The sequence below is a fragment of the Mixophyes fleayi genome, chromosome 2, assembly GCF_038048845.1.
Source record: "Mixophyes fleayi isolate aMixFle1 chromosome 2, aMixFle1.hap1, whole genome shotgun sequence".
Taxonomy (NCBI): Eukaryota; Metazoa; Chordata; class Amphibia; order Anura; family Limnodynastidae; genus Mixophyes; species Mixophyes fleayi.
The window spans coordinates 54641784-54668750 of record NC_134403.1 but is presented as its reverse complement, the minus strand read 5'-3'; the positions used below and the strand labels follow the sequence as shown (position 1 = coordinate 54668750).

General features: G+C 38.6%; 1 protein-coding gene across 5 annotated transcripts in view; it reads right to left on the bottom strand.

Annotated features, from left to right (window-relative positions):
* Positions 1-466: 466 nt before the first annotated feature.
* NBEA (neurobeachin) overlaps positions 467-26967 on the bottom strand; it is a 468711-nt gene continuing 442210 nt past the window's right edge. For 3 of the 5 annotated variants that reach the window (XM_075198992.1, XM_075198994.1, XM_075198996.1), the window contains 9 exons: positions 23386-23475; positions 20874-21066; positions 19492-19563; positions 18719-18874; positions 16762-16932; positions 7988-8089; positions 4015-4211; positions 2760-2911; positions 467-2062 (listed from right to left, as the gene is read on the bottom strand). In XM_075198992.1, the coding sequence (XP_075055093.1) occupies positions 1972-2062; positions 2760-2911; positions 4015-4211; positions 7988-8089; positions 16762-16932; positions 18719-18874; positions 19492-19563; positions 20874-21066; positions 23386-23475 (1224 nt within the window). In that variant the 3' untranslated portion in view covers positions 467-1971. Of the gene's footprint in view, positions 2063-2759; positions 2912-4014; positions 4212-7987; positions 8090-16761; positions 16933-18718; positions 18875-19491; positions 19564-20873; positions 21067-23385; positions 23476-23835; positions 23899-26967 lie in introns of all 5 variants that reach the window. The other 2 variants (XM_075198991.1, XM_075198993.1) reach the window with 1 other exon arrangement.

Below are 26967 nucleotides of genomic sequence, written 5' to 3'. Positions count from 1 at the left end.
TACTTGCTCTCTATGCCTTGGAACAATGGTATACGTTAACATTACTGACATTTCAAATGTGAATGTAATATGATTGACACATGATCTAACTTCAGACCAAATTCTAATTTAAATGGACATTATATATAATAGAAGTTACAGCATGACAACCACCTAAGCATATTTTAGTACATGACTTTGAATTTGTTTGAAAAAAAAATAAAGATAAAAACAAAATTAATTGTTTGCATATTTTATTTTTCTTTTTTTTTTTCTTATTTTTTTTTTATTTTATTTTTTATTTCCAACTGAACACATCTGGCATATTTTACATCTTTGCAATAAAACATGGTTACAATAGCTTAAGGAATTGATATGTCCAAAATATTTCACCATGATTTCAAGATGAAATGAACTCGTCTTCCAGGTGTTCAATATCCTCCTATTCTAAGCTACAACTCAAGATATTGCTTACAGACTGGTGATGAATAACTTAATATTTACGCTGACTCCGCAAATGTATCGGAATCCTTTATTTTCCTTTTTTTTTTTTTTTTTTTTTTTTGTTTTAAAATACAAACAGCAATGTAGAAGAAACTCAGTGGTAAAACTTACTAATACAAGGTGGAGAACAAATAATCACATCAATAAATAATGATATGCTTCTGGTGCAAAGTGCCAATACAAATTATCATTTTCTTTGTTTGACTTTTTTTTAAATAAATGACTGCAAGTGAGTGTAAAATCTGAGAAAATGACATTCCTGTTTACATGCCTTATAGCCCTACTGACACGATATGTACATCTATGACAATACAGTCACTGAATATACAAAAAGAGAAACAAGTGTATTTACCCCTGGGTGTGTCATTGTATCAGTACAATATTTTGCTAGCCATCACTGCAGTATCATAAAACACACAGTTTCCCTGTGTCTTAGGGTGGGAACGTGACTTTAGGTAAAGCCACTACCACAACATGATAGATTAACACCAATTAGGTTTTTTGTTTTTTTTTAAATCAAAGCCTAAGCAATTTATTAAAAATAAAAGCACATGAATCAGTCTGTGTCATAACCCGATTACCTGCTTACGGTAGAGGGGTTTGAATTACTTGATTTCTTTTAACTTGGAGTTGCTCGGCACTGTGAAATGTAAGACCCTTGCTCAGGAAACACCAAGGTATATATATGTTTTGCCTCATCTCTCCTTCATAATGATCGTAAACAAAAAAACTACAGCAAATGTCTCTTATGAGAGATTTATGGCAAGCCATGGCTTCATATCCCTAGGTTTTGAAGGTTCATGGGATTTTGCTTAGAAGGGGTAAAATAAAAAAAAGTGCAAAGCATATTTTGGTGTAAATGTTAAAAGGATTGGGTAAACCCATATTCAACCCTTTAATGCAAGCTGTATCCTTTTGTTTCTGATATACCCGATCCATCAGTACCAGGTTTAAAGTACAAGCACGTTTTAGCTTCACGATAAAACTAAGAAACTTTTTTGTTCTTTATACAAGGTTTTACTTTTACAAAAGTATCCCTTTTAAAGTTAAAGATGTGCATCTGATGTACAAAGTATCAAACATATATATTTTTTTTTTTATTATTTTTTTTTTTTTTCACAGCTTGAAAAGAGGCTGGAAATGGGATGTGAGATTTGTGGACTAAACACCGCAGCAGCCGGACACAATCGTCTTCAGAATGACCCAAAAGTCTCTTTGTAGTGCGTCCCACAAGCTTTTCAGAAATAAATAAAAGTTGAAATAATTCAGAGACTTCTTCTAATCCTCATCCTTTAGCAGCTGGTGTTCAGTGGTGAAAAAACACAATGTAAAGTGGTTTGCTGACTACAATGTACAGCTATTGCTGGGTGTAATGGAATGTACAACAGAGCTCAATGCAGACTTTCTTCCACCAGAGACGACAACGTCTTTTAACTGCAGCGCTTGTGCTCTCAGCGTGAAACTTGGCATTCAGCACTTCAGTCAACTTTAGTATCTGTTCTGATGTTCATAATGCCACCGATTAAAATCTATATTAAAAGCTACAATGCTACCAGAAGCCATGCCAGTAATCAAGGTCCTAAAAAGAAATACACAAGAGGTCAATGACTTCTAAAGTTTAACATAATATCAGACATTATATAAGAAGTTAATAAAAAACACAAGCTTAGAAACACTAATCATAGCTTTAAAACAAATGGATTTCCAATCATTTCAATTTTACTTTCTATCACAGAAATGTTTAAGTGTTTGATGTTTTTTTTTTTTTAAAGCTTATTGATGGGTTCTCCTGAAAACAACTTGAACTCCGGGGGAATGGTTATCCTGTCTCCAGCCATGTCATTCTCCCAGCAGCACTGGGATATCAACAACCAGGATACAAAGCTACTGATTGTGGGGTGACACCAGGAAACTGAAGCATCTGGGAGAACAACGTAATAACCATTTCTCCACTAATTAAATGGTTTCCAACGGAACCCATCAAAACAGGGAGGAGAGGAACTGATGTACAAGTCAATCAATGTCAGATAACTCATTATTTGATGAACAAATAGGGACAATTTATTTGAAAATAAATTATATTCAAATATTGTTTTGCATATATACTAGTCTGCAGCATTTTTGGGCAGGCCAGGAGATGTGGCATACAGTTATTAAAATGAAAATCTATCTATCAAACATCAAAGAGTATGAGGGGGCAGATAAACAGGTAAACACATAGATAGGTAGATCAATCATCTAACCGGTTTAATTTTATCTTTAAGTTGTAGACTCACCTCTGATCATGTGACAAATCCATCGCTCTTATTCCTGCATCACAGCCAGGGTAAATATAGAGCTGCTTAAAATCACAAGCCTGCCAGACTTCTACAACGCCATTATCTCCACCAGTCACAAGATTCTGCCCATCGCTGCTCAGAAGAATGGCCTTGACGAAACAGAACATAACATTCATTCAGAGGTGTTTTAACATGACTAATTATTATGCTATCAAGATTAGGCATCCCTAAAACAAAAAATTGGATTTGGTAGGAAAAACATGCAGTAAAATAGCATAGCAAAGAACATACAACCTTAGGGCTAGATTTAAATCAATTTTTTGTGCGACTCTCTAATGACAAATCAGTGTCCTCCTTTCTGTGGCATGTCGCTGTCACCTAAACCAATGACATATGGTCCACCTCTCGGAGACATGTTGTTGTCGTCATCTAAACCAATGACATAAGGTACACTTCTCGAAGGCATGTTGGTGTCACATAAACCACTGACAAATGGTCCTCCTCTTGGAGACATGTTGTTGTCACCTAAACCAATGATAAATGGTCCTCCTCTCTGTGGTATGTTGGTGTCATCTAAACCAATGACATATGGTCCTCCTCTCTGTGGCATGTCGCTGTCACCTAAACCACTGACATATGGTCCTCCTCTCTGTGGCATGTCGCTGTCACCTAAACCAATGACATATGGTCCTCCTCCCGGAGACATGTTGTTGTCATCTAAACCAATGACATATGGTCCTCCTCCCGGAGACATGTTGTTGTCACCTAAACCAATGACATATGATCCACCTCTCGGAGGCATGTTGTTGTCGCCTAAACCAATGATAAATGGTCCTCCACTTTTTGGCATGTTGGTGTCACATATACCAATAGCAAATAGTCCTCCTCTCTGTGGTATGTTGATGCCAATCTAGCCAATAAGAAACGGACCTCCTCTCCGTGGGCTGTCACAGAGAGGAGGAGTCACATTAACTAATTAAGAAATATTCTCTTCTTTATGTCATTTTGTTGTCAACTTAACCAATGAAAAACTGTAAACAAGCCAACCTACAATAAATTAGGAGATATATCAGGAAAAATAACTGTGACTGTTCTATGTTTCCACCAAGTACACTACAAATCGACATCTTTATTTACAATAAATCAAAAATGTTGGTTTAAAGTTTCTGTGAGCCTAGGAGAATTTTGAGCACAAAGTTGTAATAAATGTTGATCAGGTTTATCCCTAATAAAGTTTCCAAAAGTCACATACCCTGGTTGAATCGCTGATCTCCATCTGGCCCAGAAGTTTGCCATTAATGCTGAAGTTGCAAAATCGTCCTCTCTCGTAGTATATAATACAATGGCCCTCACTGGAAACTGATATCAAGCGAGGGTACAAGCAATTGTCCGGACCTTCCAGTGCTCTGAGCAGGTCCCCAGTAATAGTATGAACCAAACATGGCCCTTCTAGATAAAAAGAAACAAGAGAAGAGCTCAGAGATTATGTTTTATAATTACCAATCAACTATAAAGGATAAAAGACAAAATACAGCAAATGTAGGAAAGGGGATAGAGCTGTTCATTCTTTTTATTCCAACAATAAGACAGAGACAACCAAATAAGATTTTAGCAACAAGAAAAATAGTGAATTCCCTGCATCTAAGACCTGCTGTCTGGAAAGCTGGTTATTGAACTCATGTTACTATTGCTAGACAATTCTCAAAGAATTAAAAATGATCTTGCAAAGTGAGGTTTGAACTTTAACCAATGAACGTTAGCCCATTATCCCCTACTCAGAATACTGAAAAATTATATTACGATAATGTCCTGGGAGGTACAGCGCCCCCTGACGTCATAGGGAGCAGTAAATATTACAAGCACCTACACAGCACCAACATGTTTTGGAAAATTTTATTAAAAAAGTATATTAACTTATTAATTGCTGAACAATGACATTAAACATGACTGTTTTTGTTCCTTAAACACAGTCACTGCTTGTCCACATTACCCTCAGCTGCATGTACTGAGTACCGTGCCCTCCACGTTCTCAATTTCAACAAGTATAATGTATGGTCCAGAACAGCGCATATGTTTAGATGTAAACGTCAATACAGACACACAAGCCACCGACACCGTCACAATACAAAGCTAAATTATTCAAAGCAAATTGTGCAATATTCTGGCAAGGTCACCAGGCTTTGAGGGAGGATATTTACTACAAGGCTCTCCTAGTACTCTGCTTTGCTTTTGAAAGTGAGAACACAGATGTAAAGAAAATGCACAGTTTATGGGTGATTGCCTCTTGTTCTTTCAATGAGATGCGGATTATTCACTCCTGGCTGCACAGAAATGAAAGTAAATTGGCATCTCAAAAAAGTCACAAAGAGGTCTATAATTGTGTGTATAACACATCTCACATAATGATTGTGTACAAAAGCACATTATTGAGTTGATTTTATGGAGGCTGTTTCTCTTATGTGCTTTAAACATAAAGCTACTAAGGTTTAACAAAAATAATCAATGACCAATAATGTCAGCTAGTACTGTTATGTACTGCTAGACTTTTCTAACGCTCTTAGCTCTTGCTATCAATCATGAGCTACAAGTGTCAGTCTGTCGTCAGTGTTTGCTTCCACTGGTTTATATATCTGGAGCATGCTATGTCCCTTTTATAGAAGTGGAACAAGAAATTAGACTGTATGTGTAATTACCAGCCTGGATAACTCCAAGATGATATCTACCACCAAATACCCAACATAATATCTCTATGGTATGAGCAAAGCAGTGGTATAACTGAGGGTGCCTGGGCATGGGGGCACATTCTTCACCACAGGCCTCATCCCTATACACCACTGTTGGCTAACCTGTGACACTCCAGATGTTGTGAAACATCAAGTCCCAGCATGCCTTTCCAGCAATAAGCTGCTAGATATGGGCAAAGCATGCTGGGACTTGTAGTTTCACAAAACCTGGAGTGTCACAGGTTAGCCAACACTGCTATACACAGTAAGAGCCACTGCTATACATATTGCAGCCCCACTGACCACTGATCATTATGTTGTGCAGCTCTTTAGCCTCCCATGGTATACGTACTTCAGGCCACCAATGGAAACCCCCCTCTGTCTAAAGTCTACTTTAATCCCAATCTGACAGGTGGATGACAAAGATTCCCAACGTGCCCTTGACTGCAGCCATTCCTCTGAGGAAGCAGGTAGAAACATATACTGCAGTTACACAGCTGGCTGTACCTTCAATGAATCTCGGCAGCCACTTACCTACATCAGCCCCCTGGTAACTCCAAAGAGAGACAGCAGTGCTAAATAACATTGGGGGATGAACGATTGTTCAGACCACATTGCAGGATGCTACCCAGGGGGTCAACCAATATGTCCACTGGACTCCATATGTTTACACAGCAATAATCATCTCCATATATATCCCCAACAAATCCATCAGAATCCTAAAGATTCACTAAATAAATTTCTTTTTGCCAGATTATGTTTTAAGAAAAAGGTTTTCGAAAGACTTATTAGTCCAGATGTGGCTTTCCCTCTCCCACTATCTAATAATACAACAAAAACAGGCAGATATAAGGATTGATTTAAGGTCTTCATTTAACGATAAGTCGGCCACACGCATACAGATTTGTTTGGCCAGTTTGGTCATATTTGATCAAATTGGCCGACCACTGTGCACCATGTTTGACCCAATCCCCAAAAAATATAAATCCGATTCAATATCTCAGAATTAATCCTTCAGTACAGTAAATCAGGTCAGCTGATGAGTGGAATGTGTGTGAGGTCAATCACCAACCTAGAAGAAGCGCAGAGAGTCTAAACGTACAGGGCAATCTAGATGATCAATACAGCAATTAAATAGTGGATCTGTGCAATTTGTCCTTCAATGTGTAGGATAAATACAACAGCTAAGCATCAAATCATAATAAATGAATCAAAAAAACTGAGATAATATAAAATATTTAGAAAAGTAGAAATAACAATACAGCGATTATGAAGCTTAATGAAAAAATAGACAGATGAAACTGCCTCAAAATACTGATGGCTAAATAGTAAAAAAAAGACTAATAAACAGAACTCAAGTTGTAACAAATAAAGTGCAGTAATGTCAACAATCTGGAGTAATGAAAAAAATAATAAGACATTAAACTAAAGGCTTATATCAGAATGAGAGAGGCGGCTTATGACAAATCTATTGAGAAATAGAAGTTAACGTAGACAGTATCAGGCGTGTCCTGCTGTAGAGGAGGTGGATCCTGATCAAAGTAACCAGCAGCTTAGGTATAAAGTGCAATCGAGAGATTTCCTGAAGCGCTTCTGACATCTGTCCTCTTATTTAGAAAAAACATGCTAAATGAAACCGTATACTAAAGCCTTCTCAGGAGAAAATCCAATCAAAGGATCTTAGCATGTTCACTTGTGTCAGACAGGGACAAAATAGCTTGTAAGCTAATCATCTGGGAAAATGCATGTAAATCCACCAGTCTGTTTAATGTATTTCCCCATTTATGGAGTAAGAATTCATTAAAATCTGATCCCTTCACTGGAGCAGTATGGGAGAAAAAATAGTGCAATTGTCTTGTATGCCCAAGTGAGGGTACGTGACTGAGGGCCTGGCATGCATCCTGTTACTGCCCCTGGCATTCATTCGGTTACTGCCAAGCCCCCACCACAATATGCCCCCTCCAAGCCAGCCCCACCCCTCCATACACTAATCTGACATTGCCACAAGAGTGCATTGCTTAATTACTCAGGAGTCAGGAGATATTTTTAGGTTAAATACATGTCTCTCTGTATCATCCGTTATTTGTAAAGATTAAGTGGATCATCATCAATTCAATATTTCCCTCCCTACAAGTATTAGACCTGCAGGGGGCTCAGATCTGGTTTGGGAGAAACTCACGACTGTAGGTGACCAACAGCCTGGAGAACGGTGTATATAGACAGGTTGTTTAGTAAAACGTGTCCCACTTAAGGCCCTGTGTAAACATCTAAGGCTTTCTTTCCTGCACTGATTACACGGTGTCCGGAGGCTGAAGTCAATCACAGGGAAGGCACACAGTGTATTACAATAATACATGTTGGGGAAATCACTCATTTCTTGCAATGCTATAGGGCAGAAATATATGTTTTATATAAAGGAAAACCTGATTACAAAAACATAGCTGGGCAAGAAATAAAAACAATGTTTATGGAAAAACACAATGAAGTAAATATTGTACGAACCTTTAGCTCCACTGATGACAAGACCCAGTTCTGCACATACTGATACACAGACCACCTCATGGTCATGGCCGGTTAGGACCGCTCTCGGAGCTGGATAATCACCTGGAAAACAGGGGTTTGGGGGTATAACACTGTTAGAACATTATACAATACTTATCTCCACAGCTAACATAAGGAATTCCAAAGCACCCAGACATTATCTGAAGATAATTTAATGTAGGACTGTAGGTACAGTCATGTAAATGATAATGACGACGTTTCTGACGGTTCTGTCTGTCATCTGATAAACATACTGCAGTAACACACACAAGTATTCAGCACACAGACGGCATAAAGGATCATATTTACACATGATAAGTAGGTTACCTTTTACATAAAGATCATAAATAAGAAATCATAGTTGTACTGTAAATCTCACCCTACTAGCCTAGAAGCAAGTGGTCATTTCACCAGAAACAAAAATGGCGGCCTGCTCCTTACTTAGTCTTCAATGACAAACGTGACTCCACTTTAACAATATTCTTATTTAAAAGACAGAACATACATTTCTGCTGTAAGCGATTCACGTTGCTGCAATGCAGCCAGGTACAGAGGCAGACTGTAAACGCTAGGTACTTAAGTAACATGTTTTATTCTCTGACCACAGACAAAAAGACAATGGATAAATCCTAAAGGAAGATAAAGGCTTCATCCTTCCAAGGGACAGATGCCAAGCACTGCAGCGATCATTCAAAATTCAGCAATGCATACTGTCACATCTTAAATGATAGATGTGGCAGAGGGCTAAGGGCTAAGGAACAAAAAGGGCTTCAGGTGAAGTGATTCCATGGGGAACTGAAAGCATATTGCTTCGGGCTTAACCAATTCAGCAGAAGTGTGGTCATACCGCTATGCGGAGGGTCAGATGGGGACAGTAAAATGCAGTACGTCATTATTTATGAAGGAATTACATTCTGTCTTAAGCGCAGCAGTCCCATTTTGAAAGAAAAAAAACAAAGCACAATAGAAGTGAAATATTACTGGGTATTTTAAAATTATGTACTACGAGGTGCGTTTACTAGGAGTAGTTGTGTATAACTATTATACCTCACAAGAGCGATGTTACACTCAACCAGCAATATTACAAAAAACCTAAAAATAAAACGGGTTCTGAACAGTTCTTGTAAGAGAACAAGACACGGACAGTCTGATGAAGTGAGAAAATACAATGCAATTACTAGGATAAGGTGGGCTATACTCCACTCTACATAAACTACAGACAGAAAGTACTGTCATGCCTCAATATACAACTGGATTAGGGGGTTTACAGGTCCATCAAAGAGAAAAGCTCTAAACCCAGTGAAAACGGGATACATTAGGATGGCGATAGCAGAGGCCCCCACCAGAAAAAAATGCTTTCCTATTTAAATAAAACATTTTTTTTCTTTCGTAAAACTAATTATTATTTACATTTTTTTTTTTACTATATTATTTTAATTTTGGTGAAAACTGCATCTGGAATAACATAGTTGGACCTTGGTCCTCGAGGAGCGAAGAATCTCTGATTTTACCAGATTCAGGTGCTGTTAGATACACATTATTACATGGTATATCTAGCCAACAATGTAATCAAGCTACTCTGTAAATAAATATAGACTATATTTGTAACAGAACAAAGATTGACTGTTCTTTTAATCTCTGTTTTCCAATAACGGTTCATCTAACATACAGGCAATGTATAGATAATTCCTACCTATAAATAGGGTGTATTTCTTTTAGTAGGGTACTGAAGTGCATAAGGAGGGAGGTAAAGCTACATTTAGGAACAGACAGATACAACATGGCAGACAACAGACCATAATCCTACTGCACCGAGCAGCTTAGCATTTATAGGTAACATGCGTGCTGGAAGAGACACTACAGCCAGCTAAAGTCAGAGACACATCGCTGTAGTTCACACAGGGAAGCCCACACCTTCGGTGAGTATCCTGTTGGAAGTAAAATAATGAGAAATGTCAGGTGAAGTCCCAGGATCAATGAAATTTCAGGCGCTGGGGACATAATATGAATAGCATTGATCCTTTTAAAGAACACCAGTCAGGGGCTGAGTGTAATATATTGCACACAAAGGCTCGGGAGGATAAGCAGGCCATTCCCATATACCTACCTGACAAAAAATTCAATCACCCTGTAGCACAAGCTGCCTGCGCTGTTCGTCCGTCGTTCAAGAAGGAGACTGCTTCCAATTAAACTGTGCAAATTAATTTTTATCACTTTCAAATTGGTTTCCGGATTTGTGAAAGCTTGTTTCTCAGAGAAGGCTTTTGTTCTCCTTCTGCTCTGCCATGGCATCATCTGCTAGTGATATGCTGGGTGAATTATTAGTGCTGAGAAGAATATAGGTCTTCTTATAAGTCTTATGTTTCTGCTCTATTAATAACATTGGTTACTGGCCAGGTGACAACCCTGCCTCTGTGTAATACCCGTATGCGGCTTACAAAGGTAAGATACGCTCTTATGGTCTTTTCTCTTATTAATTAGACTGTAAATATAGTTTTCCTGATGACATTTCTAGAAGAATAAAAGAACACTAAAGGTTGTGATTGGTTGCATGTCACAATGTCTGAGATGAGTAAGGTGGAAAACACACACATATGTAGACAGGCCACCGCTGGTCACAAGCCACCACAAAGGAGAGATAACAATAATAATAAACATAGCGAATGGGAGATTACTCAATGTAGGAGCTACTGAGCCCCTTTGGGGGGGTATATAAATTGAGACCATTATTAATAAGAAAAATCAAGGTAACTTGTAACACATTCATTTCTTCAAAAAGATGTGACAAGGTGAAAGATGGGGTTCATGGGGTTTTGTGGCAGTGGAAAGGGTTGAGGCACAGTAAAATCAACATGGAGAGCAAAAAGAAATATTACTCCAGCCTTACACTTACCTAATGCCTTTTATGCAGAGTCAGGCATATATTATTACATCTGTTTGTGCAGGAGATAGTGAAGTCTTTTTAAGCTCAATATAATTCTTCAAAACTCAAAAGAGGGGAGTATAGAGAGAAATCTAATAAACAAGGTTCTCAATGCACTTATTATGTGCCATTCCCAACTGGGAACAATGCCCCACCATGAATCTCTCACAGTAGAGATCTGTGAAGATGGAATCTTGTGGTGGAAAAGGTCATTTCACGGAGTTACGAAATTCCAACATCAAGTTCTGCCTTTTCCTCACCATTCTGCCCCATATTTGTAGATTCCACATTTTGCTGAGTGTATAAACTGTAAACAGAGCGCTACGATGACATCAGTGTCACTTCATTCAGTTCTGTAGAGTGTGATAAGGGGGAAGTCCAGACAAAACTAGGAGGGAATGTTGCACGGGACAGGTACATTCCAAATTCCGCAAGACAAATTCTGCACCCAAACTCAGAATGAGGCAAAGGTTCTGCAGAGCTGGTTTACTCATCGCTACTTCACAATGTGTGATATCAATAAATCATCTAATTACTGTCATGTAGGGTTCACCAATGATTTAAGGTATACTGTTCTCAAAGACCAATCAATAAAAGCAAAAGCATTTAAGTAGTCCTGGGGGTAAATGTATCAAGCTGCAAGTTTCAGGCAGGTTTGAAAAGTAACCAGATGATTCTAGCTATCATTTATTTAGTACATTCTACAAAATGACAGCTAGAATCTGGTTGCTATAGGTAACATCTCCACTTTTCAAACCCGATGGAAACTCGCAGCTTGATACATTAAACCCCTGGTGTTTATATAACAGAAGATGTCAAAGCATACATCCTCCATATATCACTGCTTCTCATTTATTCATGTCAAAATTGTCGATTCAATATTCAAAAATGTAAGAGCCAGTGAACCCACTATTAGAGATTAATATATATCAAACTGCCTGTATTTCTGAGCTGAATAATTAGATATGAATATACTTATCAAAACCACTGTATTCAGGAGTTACATAATACACCCATAGTACCGAGCTTCTACCCTATTCCTCTGCTGAAACCCTGGGAAAGGGCACACAGCAATAACATTTTTGTTTTATTGATCAAGGCTACACCTCACATGCCATGGTCACATGTAGATCATGCTCTTTATATACAACCACATAGTCATAACTGATTCAAGTTTTATGTCTTTTAAGATCAACCCCTAAAAAACTGTCCTGTATAGACATTGACACTTCTGAACACAATATGTAAGGCAATATACTGAGAGATTGGGATCAAATGCAACCATATAAACCACATAAAAACATATCAACTAAACATATAAACCATGTGTAACCATATAAAAAGAAAGATTAATTGACTGAACAACATGCAAAAAACCCATAGATTGTGGCCAGTATGACTCAGTAATAAGGATTTATCAGTGGTAGATAGTTATGTGTGCACTTGCTAAATCCTGGAGACCTACACTTCCCCCCTGGGACACATACAAGATGACTTATGTTGACTTAAATGTCAATGTTTATTGATCTTAGAATTACTCGAAGAGAGAACATAAAGTTCAATATTCTATTCCAAAACAATTTATCTTAATAACTGTTAACACAATCTGAATGTGTCGGTCTGAACAAAAAAGTAATTGTTGCAGAACAACAAAACAATTTAAATCATTAGAATATAACAATATAGCTATGAACATGCCATGCACTTCCTTCAGACCAGCAACATAAACTAAACTGAAGCAAAACATATAGCATAATAATACATAAGCAATAAAGAACTACACCAAGTTCCCTAACCACAGAATATTATTTACCTGGGTTCTCTGATCAGACGATACACTTGATGTATGACCGGCAATGCTCTTCTTGCTCCTACTAACTGCTTGTTAGAAATCGTTAAGATGCTGGTTAAACTAAAAAAGCCCACCAGGGCAGAAGCAAGAAGAGCATCACTAGAATATGGCAGAGATCAGCGAAGCTACTGAATTGGCTGGACCCCAGGTAATGCTCCATCATCAGGTAGAACTTATGGAATTCTACTGAAAACTAATTTTTACTTTCAAGAGGAATTAGCCTAACCCATGTACTCTATTATTATAGGGATATAAAAACACATTATTAATTAAAAAATGAACCAAGAGTAGCGGTAAATCTGTGACTTGAGCCAAAAAAGTAAAAATAAAAAATTCTGCGAGAAGTGAATTTCTCCCAAAATCTCTCAACGGAAAAAGGAGCTACCTATGTGTTCTGAAAGTGCAACACATTATAGGGTTTCTCTGCAGAAATAAGTATCTAATTATACATAGAGCACATACCTCGAGCACTAGTATCGCATTGAGTGTGACATAAAACTAGTAGATGTGTGTCAAACACTGCATTAAATGTCAACACAGAGCTCCCAAACACACATACAGTCACAACACTGGTAAACTGTGAGAATGTCAGCTGAGTACTGTATAAAACAATACACAGCTTTTAGACCACAGAGACACAATGCACCAATGTTGTGACAGCAATCTGCTGATTTACCTCACACCCTATATAGGTGCCCAGAAAAATGAGCAGAGATTCCTACGGAAATGTGCCTAGCCGGACAGCACGGTAGCTAAGTGGTTAGCACTTCTTCCTCACAACACTGGGGTCATGAGTTCAAATCCCAACCATGGCCTTATCTGTGAGGAGTTTGTATGTTCTCCCCGTGTTTGCGTGGGTTTCCTCCGAGTGCTTCGGTTTCCTCCCACATTCCAAAAACATACTAGTAGGTTAACTGGCTGCTATCAAATTGACACTAGTCTCTCTCTCTCTGTATGTTAGGGAATATATACTTTCGCTTCAATGGGGCAGGGACTGATGTGAGTGAGTTCTCTGTACAGCGCTGCAGAATCAGTGGCACTATATAAATAAATGATGATGATGATGTCCGCACGGCACATCACCAGCAATTGGATCTCCCCAGAAACGTACCTCCTTGCTCAAAATGAAGGCAAGCTTCGCAATGTATAGAATAATGACAATAAATTAAGACAGCAGGTTGGTTCAAGGATTGAAAGACCCACAATGCACTGGGGACGGACAGTGTAACCAGCAATATTATTAGGTCATCCAGCAATATCACTTTGGAACCAAGCACCTGTGGCTGTGGCTAGACATTTAACTATTGGTTCAATCAGTGCTGAACAATGTCCATGTATTTAGTTTATATAGATAGGATATAGTGAGGGTTGGAGCCGTGTAGAGCTGTGGCACATAAGTGGCACAATGGCACAACAAACGTAAATCTGGCAGAGCCTAAGGGGCTGCTTTTCTACCATGTACTGCTGGGCCTGTCAGTACTGCACATTCTTCAAAGCAGAGAAACTATGGAAAATTCCAAAAAGAGGGATATAGTGATCATAGTTACTGACAACAGCCGAGTTTAGAGAATACAAATAGATGGCCATAATAATATCTAACATGCAGAAAAACAGTGATAGTGCTGTGCAATTAGTTACAATTTTAAAAATAAGGATATTTCCAGTGACAAACATGTAAAACTCAGGACTGTATCTTGAAATTCAGGACAGTTGGCAGCTATGTATTTACTATTGTGCTATTTTGAACTTATTTTGTAAAATAAAAAAATTAAAAGTTAACATTATTGACACAGTGAGATAAAGTGAAACTGACACACACACACATAACAGAGGCAGCCAGTTAGTGAACTGAACCAATATTAATGAGAATGTAACCAATCAAATTACTAGGAACCAGTGACATCACTAGGAACCTGCAACGGTCACCAATGGCTGCTGAGGAGAACAGTCTATACTGGCGATGGGCACTCAAACAATTAATACGAATGTCATCATGCATGGAGAATAAGCTGCAAAACAAAACGCTAAGCAAGTCCTTCACATTGCGATGTTCTATTGTATTTAAAATGAACTTGTCATGTTTGGTCTCATTATCCTACCCATCCTCTTTCACCTTGCACCTCCCCCATTAACTTATGCATACACCTGTATATCCTATTGTATGCCTCATTTTATTTGTGTTTGCCGCTTGAATCTGTGCTGTATATTTGTGTATTGCATACTTAAAACTTTAAATAGAGTTATTGAAATGAACTTGTCACTTACACAGTAGAGTTATCCATTTTGTTAGCTGAGCCAGCCTATCAATTTGCTTGAAACCAGTGGCATCACGAGCCACTGACTAATATTTCTTATTAATACTATGCCTTATAATTCATGAGGTACTGGTTACTAGTGAATTCAGACTACATTCACATGGATATTACTTCAGTCCACAAAACGGACAGCTCCAAGGTGTGTATGTGACAGGTACGTTTAAATGCTATACATAAAATACTAACTCAAAATGACCTTCTCAGTTTTATGAAAGTCTTTGCATACATTTAGTAAGCATTACTACACTCAATTATATTATGGTGCATCACTCAGGTACAATGATTAATGCTTTATTATTTATATATGCATTTTTAACTATCTAGGATAAAAACGTTTTAAGTGCACAACATGCTTAGAAATACCTGTCATTTGCTAATTGGATGCACAGGAGCACAAACAGATAATTAGTTGTCTTCGCTGTCATGAAGTAAAAAAGAAAAATCTAAAAAAACATCACAATTCAAACACCTAGCCCAGTTAATTATAATAACCTCTCAGCTTTTCACTTTCACATCTTCCATATTATCTCCCTTATATGCAACTCTAGATGACAGGATTGGAAATCGAATCCTTTGCCAAGCGTATCATCAGTATCTCTTTTTTCATACTCGCCCTAATAATGTAAACTAATTGGGTTGAACCTACACTGTGAAACTTGCTATCATTTATTTTTATCTAACGAGCCCTAATTTGCTTGAAGAAACGTTGCCTAATAAAGCTGAAGTGTGGGCTGTGCCTGTGTATACTGCCAGCTCATCTCCCATGGAGGGATACTCAGTCACGGTTTGGTTTTGTTGTTTTAAAAGATCTAGAAAAGTCATAGGGGTAGATTTATCAAGCCTACTAAAAAAGAAAAGTGGAGGTGTTGCCCATAGCAACCAATCAGATTCTAGCTTTCATTTTCTAGTACATTCTAGATAATAAGAGCTAGAATCTGATTGGTTGCTATGGGTAACACCTCCACTTGATATATCTCCCCCATATAGCTAACCTGTTGCAATGAAGGCTGAGCGTGGCAGATACCAAACACAGAGGTGGTTTAGGGGCTCTACACCTTCAATATCATTTATGAACTAGTCCTGAAACAGCAGGTGGACATTAAACACATTGAGACAGTCTGTATGTATAATTACATATAAAACACCTTCTGTCCTACAAAGGTATAATGGAGTATTGCCAGGTCTGATTTTTACAAGGTAAGGGAGTTTACTGGGAAGATTAGCTCTAACTAGAAAAGAATAAAAGAGGTAGGTAGTTGTATATGACAGTTCAGGCATCTGCAACGTACCACAAACATTAAAGGTGGACATGTCCTCTAATAACATAATTAGGGTAAAAGAAACTGTCAAAACAAAATAATTAAAGTCTGACTGCTGAATGTCCAAGCACCCTTTTTATATAAAGACATCAGGAAATTGTAACTTTCTGCTTAAAATAATATTGCTGGCAGATATTAGAGCATGCAGCTGTATATACACACTGCAAAAAACAACCCAAGAAAAGTGTTGTCAGAAAGAAATATGTGCAAACGTAAACCTACATTCATAAGTCAATCGTCCAGTTCTTATTTTCCAATAAACAATACTAAAACCGCTATGTTGTAAGGTGGTAACAATAGTTAACAGCTGTACATATATAACTTACTGTTATTTGGATTGTCTCCTATGATATGGTGTCTCCCACTCCAGTACCAGAGAAGCAATGTAGCGTCACGTGAGCCCGACACAATATAGCAATCGCCACCAATGTAGGACTCAGACCTCGCCAGACAGGTGACTACATCCCAGTGCCCGAACACGATCTGTGTTAGTTTCCCTGAGAAAATGTGGACAGATATGTGACATCCAGTTGTGTGTGCAGGATAAGTAACATTTTTGGATTTCTTAAACAATGCAGAAACCATTAAGTAAAAACATGAACAACCGTATACATCAAAAACATCTCCAACTTCCAGACTCCCAACCATTTGTAGAGCCTAGCCCCCAACAAGGCCCCCCATGAAACCGATTCATGTGCGAGTCAGTGTATCTGTCTCTAATGTGTGGCTATTGCGGATAAAGGATAAGTTCTCAGGAATACAGATTTTTGGTATTAATGCTTTGTGTGTCATAAAGTGACTGTTGAATTGTTAGTAAATGTGTGTTGCAGTGCTGAGAGATGTAAATTATCTATAATATTATGTCAGTGTCCAGGAATTTCTGTGTCTGGTTTCCATATTGGAGGATCCCTAGTGACGCTTCTCATTAGCATTAGATCACTAGCTCACACAAGAAGTAACCTTGAGACTGGATACAGGGATCTCAAAGCTTTACCTTGCACCCCTTTCCCCTGGCCAGTTTTGAAATAAAATATTTAGAAGACCAACAAACAAATGATGACCATTCAAATTAGTTACGACAGATAAGTGTTACAGTGACTAATATCCAGAATAGACATTAGTGGGCCCCATAGCAACATTTTGTAAGGGGCAATGTACTGCCAAGTAGAACAAAACCGAAAACGCATGGGGATTTGTTAGGGGAGAAGGGCGACCCTGTCCCATCAGGGCCCTGTAGTAGCTGCACCCCTGCCTCTATGATAATTACCCCTTTGTCAACACCCCATGTAGAAAACCCAAAGAACAGTAAGGTGGGTATTCAATTGTCAGCAAGATTTTTTTTTGGACCGCGTTAAGTCATTTTAAAGCGGTTTTTTATCATTTTCGAGCGGGTTAACTTTACACGCGATTCAATTCCATTTTTAACGATTAGTTGTTTTTTTTCATGTAACGGTCCTCTCGCGCTCCAGTAAAAGGTCTATTGAAAGTATAGGGTGTGCGAGAGGCAGCTGCGTTAAAAGCTATTCAATTGTTTTTTAACGCGGCGGGTAAAACGGTAAAATATGTTGTTTTATCTCGCACCTCTTTGGGGTGTGTTAAAAATAAAAAAACCTCTGAAAAGTATTTGAAATCATGTAATAATGTGGAAAAAAGTTAAACTTATGTTTATCCCTAATGCCTAATTTGTGTAAGTTGATTTTCTTGTGAAAAAATAATGAAATAAAATAAACATAAATAAAATAAAATTACTACTTAATTCTATTTATATATGTTTTTGGTACAAATATGAATGTAGTAATGTGTTTTGACATTGTATAGATGATTCTATGGTAAAAAATAGTTCCATTAAAAAATATGCTAAAGAAAGTACTGTAATGTAGATATTATCAACGTGTAATGCAATCTAACGTATGCAAAACCTTTTTTTTGCGCTATACATGACAGCGTTAAAACTCATCTTCCCTCCACTAAAAATTTGCAAACACAATGTTTAACGTGCGGGGGCATCGTTCCCTCTTTTTCAATTGAATTGCACGAGTTTTTCCGCTGCGCTAACTAAAAACGGTTGGTATTGCAGTTAAAAAACGGCAGGAGATTTTTTTGTTTTTGTTTACGCTGCGGGGGGAAAAAAAACTAGCTGACAATTGAATACCCCCCTAAGATTAAGTAATTGCACTTGAAGTAATAAACATTGTTAGGGGAGTGTGTGCGTGCTGCAGCTACCAAAAGGCCACACGTTGGCTCTTAGACACAGCATTAGAGTCCATTTGGCTTCAGCATTACCTGTCTCGGTTGAGTATACCCTGAAGCTTTTGTCCCAGAAGCCACAGATGAGAATGTAGCGATTATCAGCCGTGACCACAAAGCAGTGCGCATTGATCTGGATGCTCTGATCCACAAGGTCAGTGATCTGACGTTTGGTAACTCCAGAGTTATTGGCTATTGAGATATTAAATGAAAACAAAAATCATTATTTCTACCAAATATGCATTATACCATCACCAAAATACTTGGTTATGGCACACCGTATGTGTGAAATACTACATTATGCATGAAACACAAGTTATTTATTGAATGATAAAGGAGCATTGTACCAAAGAATTATATGTTTTGAAAACCATAAATGATTTGTTTGACTCGTCCTGCGGAATAAAACAAAACAACGAAATTTCAAATATGAGTAATTGTTAAAATAAAATCCAATAAATAAATCCAATCAAGTGTTTTTCAATTTGCAATAATTTCCTTTCTATACCGTTGGTATACTTAATTATACCTTGAGGCATGCCCTTTGACTATACACATGACTAGACATTTTGTGGGCCGCGTCAATGAGAGAATACAGCTTGTTAGGAACCAATGACATTGTGGAGACAATTTGTTACTGATAACGACAATGGGTTGTGTGGTAAAATAAATAAAAAACAGTGAAAAGAAATGGTAAAAAAAAAAAATGTTTTCACTACCTCATAAATTTTCAAAAGCCAAGCACATTAATGTAGTCTTTATTACAGAATACAAATGTTATACAAGCAGCCCGCTTTCTCCATACATACCAATCAATGAGTCCATCTCAATAGGAAGATGGTGGGCTTGGTCCAATGAGTAACCAGGTGCTCCTCTCAGACCTGCATGGGAAGTAGATATGATCACGTTTCATGTCTCTTCTGTGTTATCACAATCAGCTGCAAGTTACACTTTAATGTTCTACACAATTTTCAGACTTTACATTTCTGTCGCTCCTGAAAAATGACTTCACAAATTGTGTGCCGGTACATTATTATTCAAAAATATGTTAATTAGACATTTATTGTCAAACTAATCATCTCAAACCCAAGATCTATTATACTATTTACCTGAAAAGCTTTTTATGCTGCAAGATCATGTGACTGAAAGATAATAATGGAGGGAAAACAGAGGTGGGCCCAAAGCACATCCTTCACAGGTCTATGATCTAAATTCTGTATCTCCTGACCCACCGATTTCATTTGTTGCTTAACACTGATTTTTACCTCATACGCTCTAGAGAAATGTGTTTGTTTGGCATGTTTAACATGGCACTCAGGAGAAAACCTGACAAGAGGTGGTTGGTGCGCTCTAGTTCTGTGTGCATCATCTCAGGGGAAGGCAATGTGCCAGACTCCTACTGTGTGAGCAGAGGCTACAGAGCCAGGATTACTTTGAAGAAATATGACTCTGACCCAAAGGAAACACAATTCACAGAGTGCTAATGTTAGACAAGCTACCAGCATTGTGCAAAGTGCATGATAACAGAGGGAATATACTGTGGAGAACATATCTTATTGTTTGATAGGACCTGCCTCAAATCTTGAAGAAAGGAAACATTTCCTGGAGAAAACTTGTATAACTGGGCTTCCGACCATGAAAATATACTTTCTAATAAAGCTTTTAATTATGCTCTTCTGTGGTGCTGTTGGCATTCTATGCAAATTACAGAGAGGGACAGGTTCAGCACATATTCTAACAGTAGTAATTAATTAAATGGATCTTTAGTCTTAGCTAACCAAGTCCAGGGTAGAACCACACTCTAGGAGGGGATTAATCGATTGGACAGGACTACATTGCCCTGGAGGCAGCAGAACCACCACAATTGACTTTGTTAGAAGAAATGACTCAAAAGTGAGCAATTCCGCACTATTTTGAGGATATGGTGTATCCCTTTGAAAAATACAGTTTTATTACATACTGGTGAATCCAAAGCACTAATAAAAGGTGTACGTAGGATTAATAGTTATTTTGTTATCATGTGCCTCTAATATCATACATTTCATTTTACTTTATTTTGTGCTATAAGTAATTCCTCTATGGATACTAATTGTGATGCCTGGGAGAAGCCTTCCTGCCTCCTAAATGAGATGTGACATTTTTGCAATATGATTAAACTAATTGGCACACAGTGGAAAATGTCAGTACATACCCACAGTGTTGTGCCACCTATTCACCGCAAACAGCCTGCTACATGTGACAGTCACCACCGCAGGGATAGTTAGGTGGGGGAGCGTATTCGCTGCAACATGTGTGACTGGCGAGTTTGATGGAAACTTCAGCACCATTATTACATCCTGCTGCATCTGATCTTTAAACATGAGGGGACTCTGCGGTAGGAAACACTGTTGAACAGAGAGGAGGGAGGAATGAGATATTGTTAGTAAATACAATTCTAGAGCAAAACAAGGTTAAAACGAACCATTTATCTATACATTGTGGAGAAAGGCATTGTGTGGGCTGTACCAATAATTCCCGAGAATGCAAATTAATTCACTAAGCCATATACAAAACTTTCTTTGGTTCTGGGAAATTGTTCGTACTTATTCTCGGCAGCCCAGCACATGACCTACCAGGGGCAGATCTCTATGTTGCTGGGCCCCAGTGCAAAGCTTGGGTACAGGAATGGCAATGCAGCTGCATCCTTCTCAGGCTCTTTTGGGGACCTCTTCTGAGCATCTGAGCATGAATGGCTGGCATATGCTCCCCTCAAAATATCTTTTGACAGCAGAGCGGTAGCCTTTGGTGGGGGGTGATTTGGGGGTCTCGGAGAGGGCATTGGCCTTTCTGAACTTCCCTCATAAATGGGCACTACAGCGGCCGCACCCATTGCACCCATGGCAGTTCTGCTTAAATAGCAGTTTCAGCCAAGGCTGTGAGTGATCTCCAACAAGGTGGATAAAGATGGACAAATATTTACAGGAACAACTGTCATAGATTAGTCAGAACACCCGCACTATGGAAGTTTCCTTAAAGACTGCATTTTCCTACTGATGATTTCCCTAAGTACCATCAAACTACTGATGTTTATAGCGTTTTCCCAATAAAACACCAGGTAGTACTCACCTCTCTGTCTCATGCATCATTTTACAGAAGGTTACAGATTTGTGTTTTACGGTGAAGTTAGTGACTCCTGAATATTTATCACTGGTAATGGTAATATTACATTTTTAAACCAACTGAAATTTGTGGATAAATCATTAGTGAATAAAGAGGTCATTGTATAGAATGATAACATGACAAGTTAAATAAAGCTTTAACACACCTCTAGTAACTCTGATTAGCGTTTGTACAGTTGTACTATGAGGAGAGATGTTGCGTATTCTGTATATGTACAGTTGTTATACTACAATACTGAGCACAATCCCCAGCATATCCTCCAGACATGGAATATGTAGAAGGTACAGTGCTTATATCTGAGTGGCTGGAGCTAGTAAAAGTAATTCATGAATGCACCTTTCTATTTAACAACTGAGATCTTAGCTACAAGCTAAGGTTTTCATTTACTTTCTATATTTCTTGCATATCTTCTTTTTTATGGAGTATTAATACCAACAGTTGTCAAGTAAGTTAGTTGCAGTTGATGTCCATGTATTCCTCTTGCATACAAAGCCTTTTCTATCTCCACATTAGTCACCAACGAGATTCCATACACTGTGTAAATGATGGTTCTTTGCCCCCTATGCTTAGCTCCTGCAGCTGTGCTCACCAGCGCCAATGTGATGATTCACTATGTAACACAGGCTGCTCTGCTATCTCTTGCCCTGGGCTTCATAGCTTAATACCAGCTAAAAGATTTACAGAAATGACTTCTGCACCCTGAAGAAAGAGTCGGCTGTGCCAGACTACCAGGAGATTGTGTTGGATCTCCATTCTTTGATGAATTACGCACAGCAGGGCAGTCGTGCAGGAGTTCTTATTATCAGTAATTGAGTCGGACAGTGGGGACAACAGGAACAAATAAAATGGTATAATTACAGACATTTAAACAAAGGGTAGCAAGAGCCCTGCTCATCAGAGAGTTGACAGTCTATGTTCTGCTACAGGCTTGGTTTTTAGGCAAGGCTCCATAGGCTTGGGACTTGGGCGGTAGAACTGTAGGCTGATCATTAAATGTCCATTGATGGGTCCCAACTTAATATTTTGAGTTTATATCTTCTTTTATATGCATACTGTTTGTATTGGGCAGCAAGTGTGTCTACCTGACCTCATGCCTGCCATCATAACAATCCATTATCATTATATGAGGGCATCACTGAGGGGGCAAATTCAGACTTTGACCTGAGTCTGGACTCAAAGCGACCGTAAAATAATACATACACACACATATATATATATATATATATATATATATATATATATATATATATACACATACATACACATACATATATACACACATATATTTACGTGTGTGTGTGTGTGTGTATATATATATATATATATATATATATATATATATGTGTGTGTACATACATATACATACACACCCACATATATACACACTCAGTACATTTTATAGGGAATACTATAGCATACTAGTGATATATTGAAGATTTCATGTCTTTGTTTTCATTTATACTTTGCTATTTCACAACACAAACACAGACCAAGCCCTTGTTTTGAGAAAGAAATGCATTTCCCAACAAGCCGTTATATCTCACCAGGTGCATGGCTGAGCTTCGAGGCGGATGTGGCTCAATAAGCAACTGAGATGGCGTCTGTCCAAAATTCTGTATCTGTGCCTCCATGGCCTGCAGGGAGAGAGGAGTGATTGTCATAATCAATATGCATCAAAGAGATAGGTCAACACACTATTTGACAATGCAAGCACATCCCAAGTCAGCCATGAAAGAAGTCCAGAAAATTCACCGGTGCTCTTCTCCCGGGCTGCAGACGCATCCAAGTGTTAGTATTTTTGTAGACAAGCTTTGCTTTCTCTCAAGCATGCTTCACTTAACCACACAACCATTTTATGATAGGATCTGGGTTATCTGTGAATGTTAACCTGTGGTGACATGCAGCTAAAGACCGGAGAGATCGCGAAGACTCTCACGGAACACACGTGTACATGTTAATAATATGTGTCCACACCACTCTCTGTGTACAGATACCTTCATAAAATCCCCAGTAAGGAGGAAAGTGTGGGGGTCTCTAATAAAGTATGCTTCAGGAATCTTGATAAATGAGAAAAGTAACAGTTAAAATAACAAAAAAACATAAAAACATAAAAATGAGTGAAATAAATATATAAACATTAGTGCAGCAAAGTTACATCAAAAACATTTCAGAATAAAAAAAAAAGTTTTCATCAATTATTTGCAAACAGTCTGCCTTGCATTAGTAGAACACTATTTAATTTATACCATCTTATTTTACAATAAATTATTATTTTACATCACTTGCTTTTTATTGATATCATCGGTAATCTCTGTTATAAGGTCACATTTTCCAACCACTGGCTTTATTGTGGTGTTGCATTTACATTTACTTAAACATGACAGTTCCAAGATCCCATTAAAGTATGTTTGTCTTTTGTGGAAATCATATTGAAACATTACACATGATACATGTTATGTTTTTTTAATTTACTACAAAAGTCTATCAAGAATATTCCCTAGCATTTGCAAGTAAATGCAGCAGTTCTTGTCGGAGGCTAGCCGTCAGCTCATCAAATTCCAGGCGGTGCCAGACATGTAGAACACAATGAAAAGACTTCCACCTAACAAGGTTTCTCTGACAGTGGGACATTCACTGTCCCCAGAGGACGGCCTCACTTCCAACTCGCCAGTACAAAATATTGTCTGCTGCAGCCCATCATTGTTCCAGCAGTAATAAACCGTGATGTGTGACAACTGTGAGGCCGCAATTACAGCCCTCACAATGAGTGCAGAGGATAAGCTAGGAAACCTACAGTTATTGCTAACTGAAGTGGGGGATAACCCAACTGATATGTACGATTGTGCATTGGAATACTGGAGGTGTTTGCATAACAAAAGTACCTATAGTACTAACCTAGCCTCAGCCTGAAGTGAGATTTTCCTACACAGGGGTAAAGGCACGTTTAAATATATCCTATATTAACCAATAATGGTACATTTAAAAGCATCTACTGTTAATCAAACAATTAAATACCAGTCTATAAATACAGATACTGTTACAAATATGACCAACAGACAGGGGTAGGCTGGTGGGTAGGTCCCATAATTGGCTACCTGGGTCACTGGTCCATTTGCATTTTTTTCTTCCTTTAAAATGTCTCTAATAGGCTGTTGAATCCAGTCTTGACCCCCTGGGCTAAAATTTACCAGCCCTCCCCTGCCAACAGACATAACAAAAGTGCATGCCTTTCCTTTGTGAAATCACAGAGATGCATTTCAAGAATAAAGGTAGCTAGATCACAGGTAGTCAGTGAAGACCAATGACAGTGCACTAAACCAGACACATGGTATTATTACTGAGACATGTTCAGTAAACACTGCAGAGATGATGTGCGCTAGAACTGTGGTAATCAATATTTTTAGAGGTTGTTTAAAAGATAATTTATTTTTAACCATCCTGAGTGACATGGAAATGGCAGCTTAATAGAACTGGCCACTAGTAGAGCAATAAGACACTTTTCTGCTTTTAATTTTGTCTTCAATAAACCTGAAGCTGCCTTTCATTTTTCTGATGTAACAGCAGAATTCATCCAGAACATAGGAGAACAATGTAATTTTACTTTAACTTTTTTTAATCCCCTTCCCCAAATTATTATTTTGATAAGGTCGCTTCACTGGGACTGCCAGCATTTGCTCTATTCCGCAGGGTTCTAGAACTTACAATCAGCACACCCATCAGTCAGCTACAGTAACTAGATATGTGACATAAAAGGGAGACTGATAAGTGACTCCAGATTGGACCCAGTTGTCAGAACCTGACCATGAGTGGTTTAAGATAATCATAACTACTGGAACAATGGAAAATAGCAAAAAATGGTGTGGGCCCTGGGGAGTCAATGAGTATGAATACAAGGTAGAGCTTCATTATTCCTGTGTACAAATGCACAACAGTAAAATATTTTTAATAAGGGTCAGCTTGAGTCTGATTCTTGTGTCATGTGGGTATGTACAAGGGGTGGTTGGGGGTACAGGTCTAGACATCAGTATATAAAAGTACACAAGAAGAGATAATTTCTCCATGACTTAAGACAGGTAATCACATAACAAAGAAAAGGAGAGCAATACAAATTTAGGAGCTAATGAAGATGTGTTAGACCCAATCCATCGCTCATGGCTTTCATGAGACTGAGGGTCCATAACTTATTGCTATAGAGACTGACTATGGCTTTCAGGATGCAGACTTATCTAAAAAGATGTCCCCACACGATTGTTTAAATTGCTGCAATGTGCCAGATGTAGATGTAGTGACATATTGTTTATGTTGGATAAATATGTGGCCCAATAAGGTACAAATACAGGGCAGGACCACCAATATGGAGCAATGTACCCCTGTGACCACAGTTTCTACAGCAATAGGGGGTCGAATCAGGAAACCTATTACTAAGCCTGTCGGCGATATTATACCATCAGTAATATATTTTGCAAGAGGTTTTCTTTAACCTTGTGGGAGTGGAGTTTTGTGCTACCTCCACCCTCATCAGGGCCAGGCTGGGCCGGACCCAAAAAATCTATTTTGGGCCAGCCCTTAGTGTTTATTACTTGGTGGCTGGCCCCTCCCTCTGGGACCAACCACCTTCACCAATTGGCCGCGGCTCCTGAGGATCCAACCCCCCTCCCTCCCACTAGTGGGGCCGCCTGGCTTCCTATTGATCACATGGGACGCGCACCATGTGACAGGTGTCGCCCCATGTGTAAAGAGGACATCCAGTGCGCGGCACGCCTGTAATAAGGTAAGTGCCGGTGGGGGCTGGGAGATAGTATGTCAGTTTATAGTATGTGTGTGTGTCTCTGTCTGTCTGTGTATACTGTGTGTCAGTCAGCGTATGTGTGTGTGTGTGGGGGCCAGTAAATGGACGCAGTGTGTGTGTGGGGGGGGGGGGGGGGGGCAGTAAATGGACGCAGTGTGTGTGTGTGTGGGGGGGGGAGGGGGGGCAGTAAATGGACTCAGTGTGTGTGTGTGTGTGTGTGGGGGCCAGTAAATGAACTCAGTGTGTGTGTGTGTGTGTGTGTGTGTGTGTGTGGGGGCCAGTAAATGGACTCAGTGTGTGTGTGTGTGTGGGGGCCAGTAAATGGACGCAGTGTGTG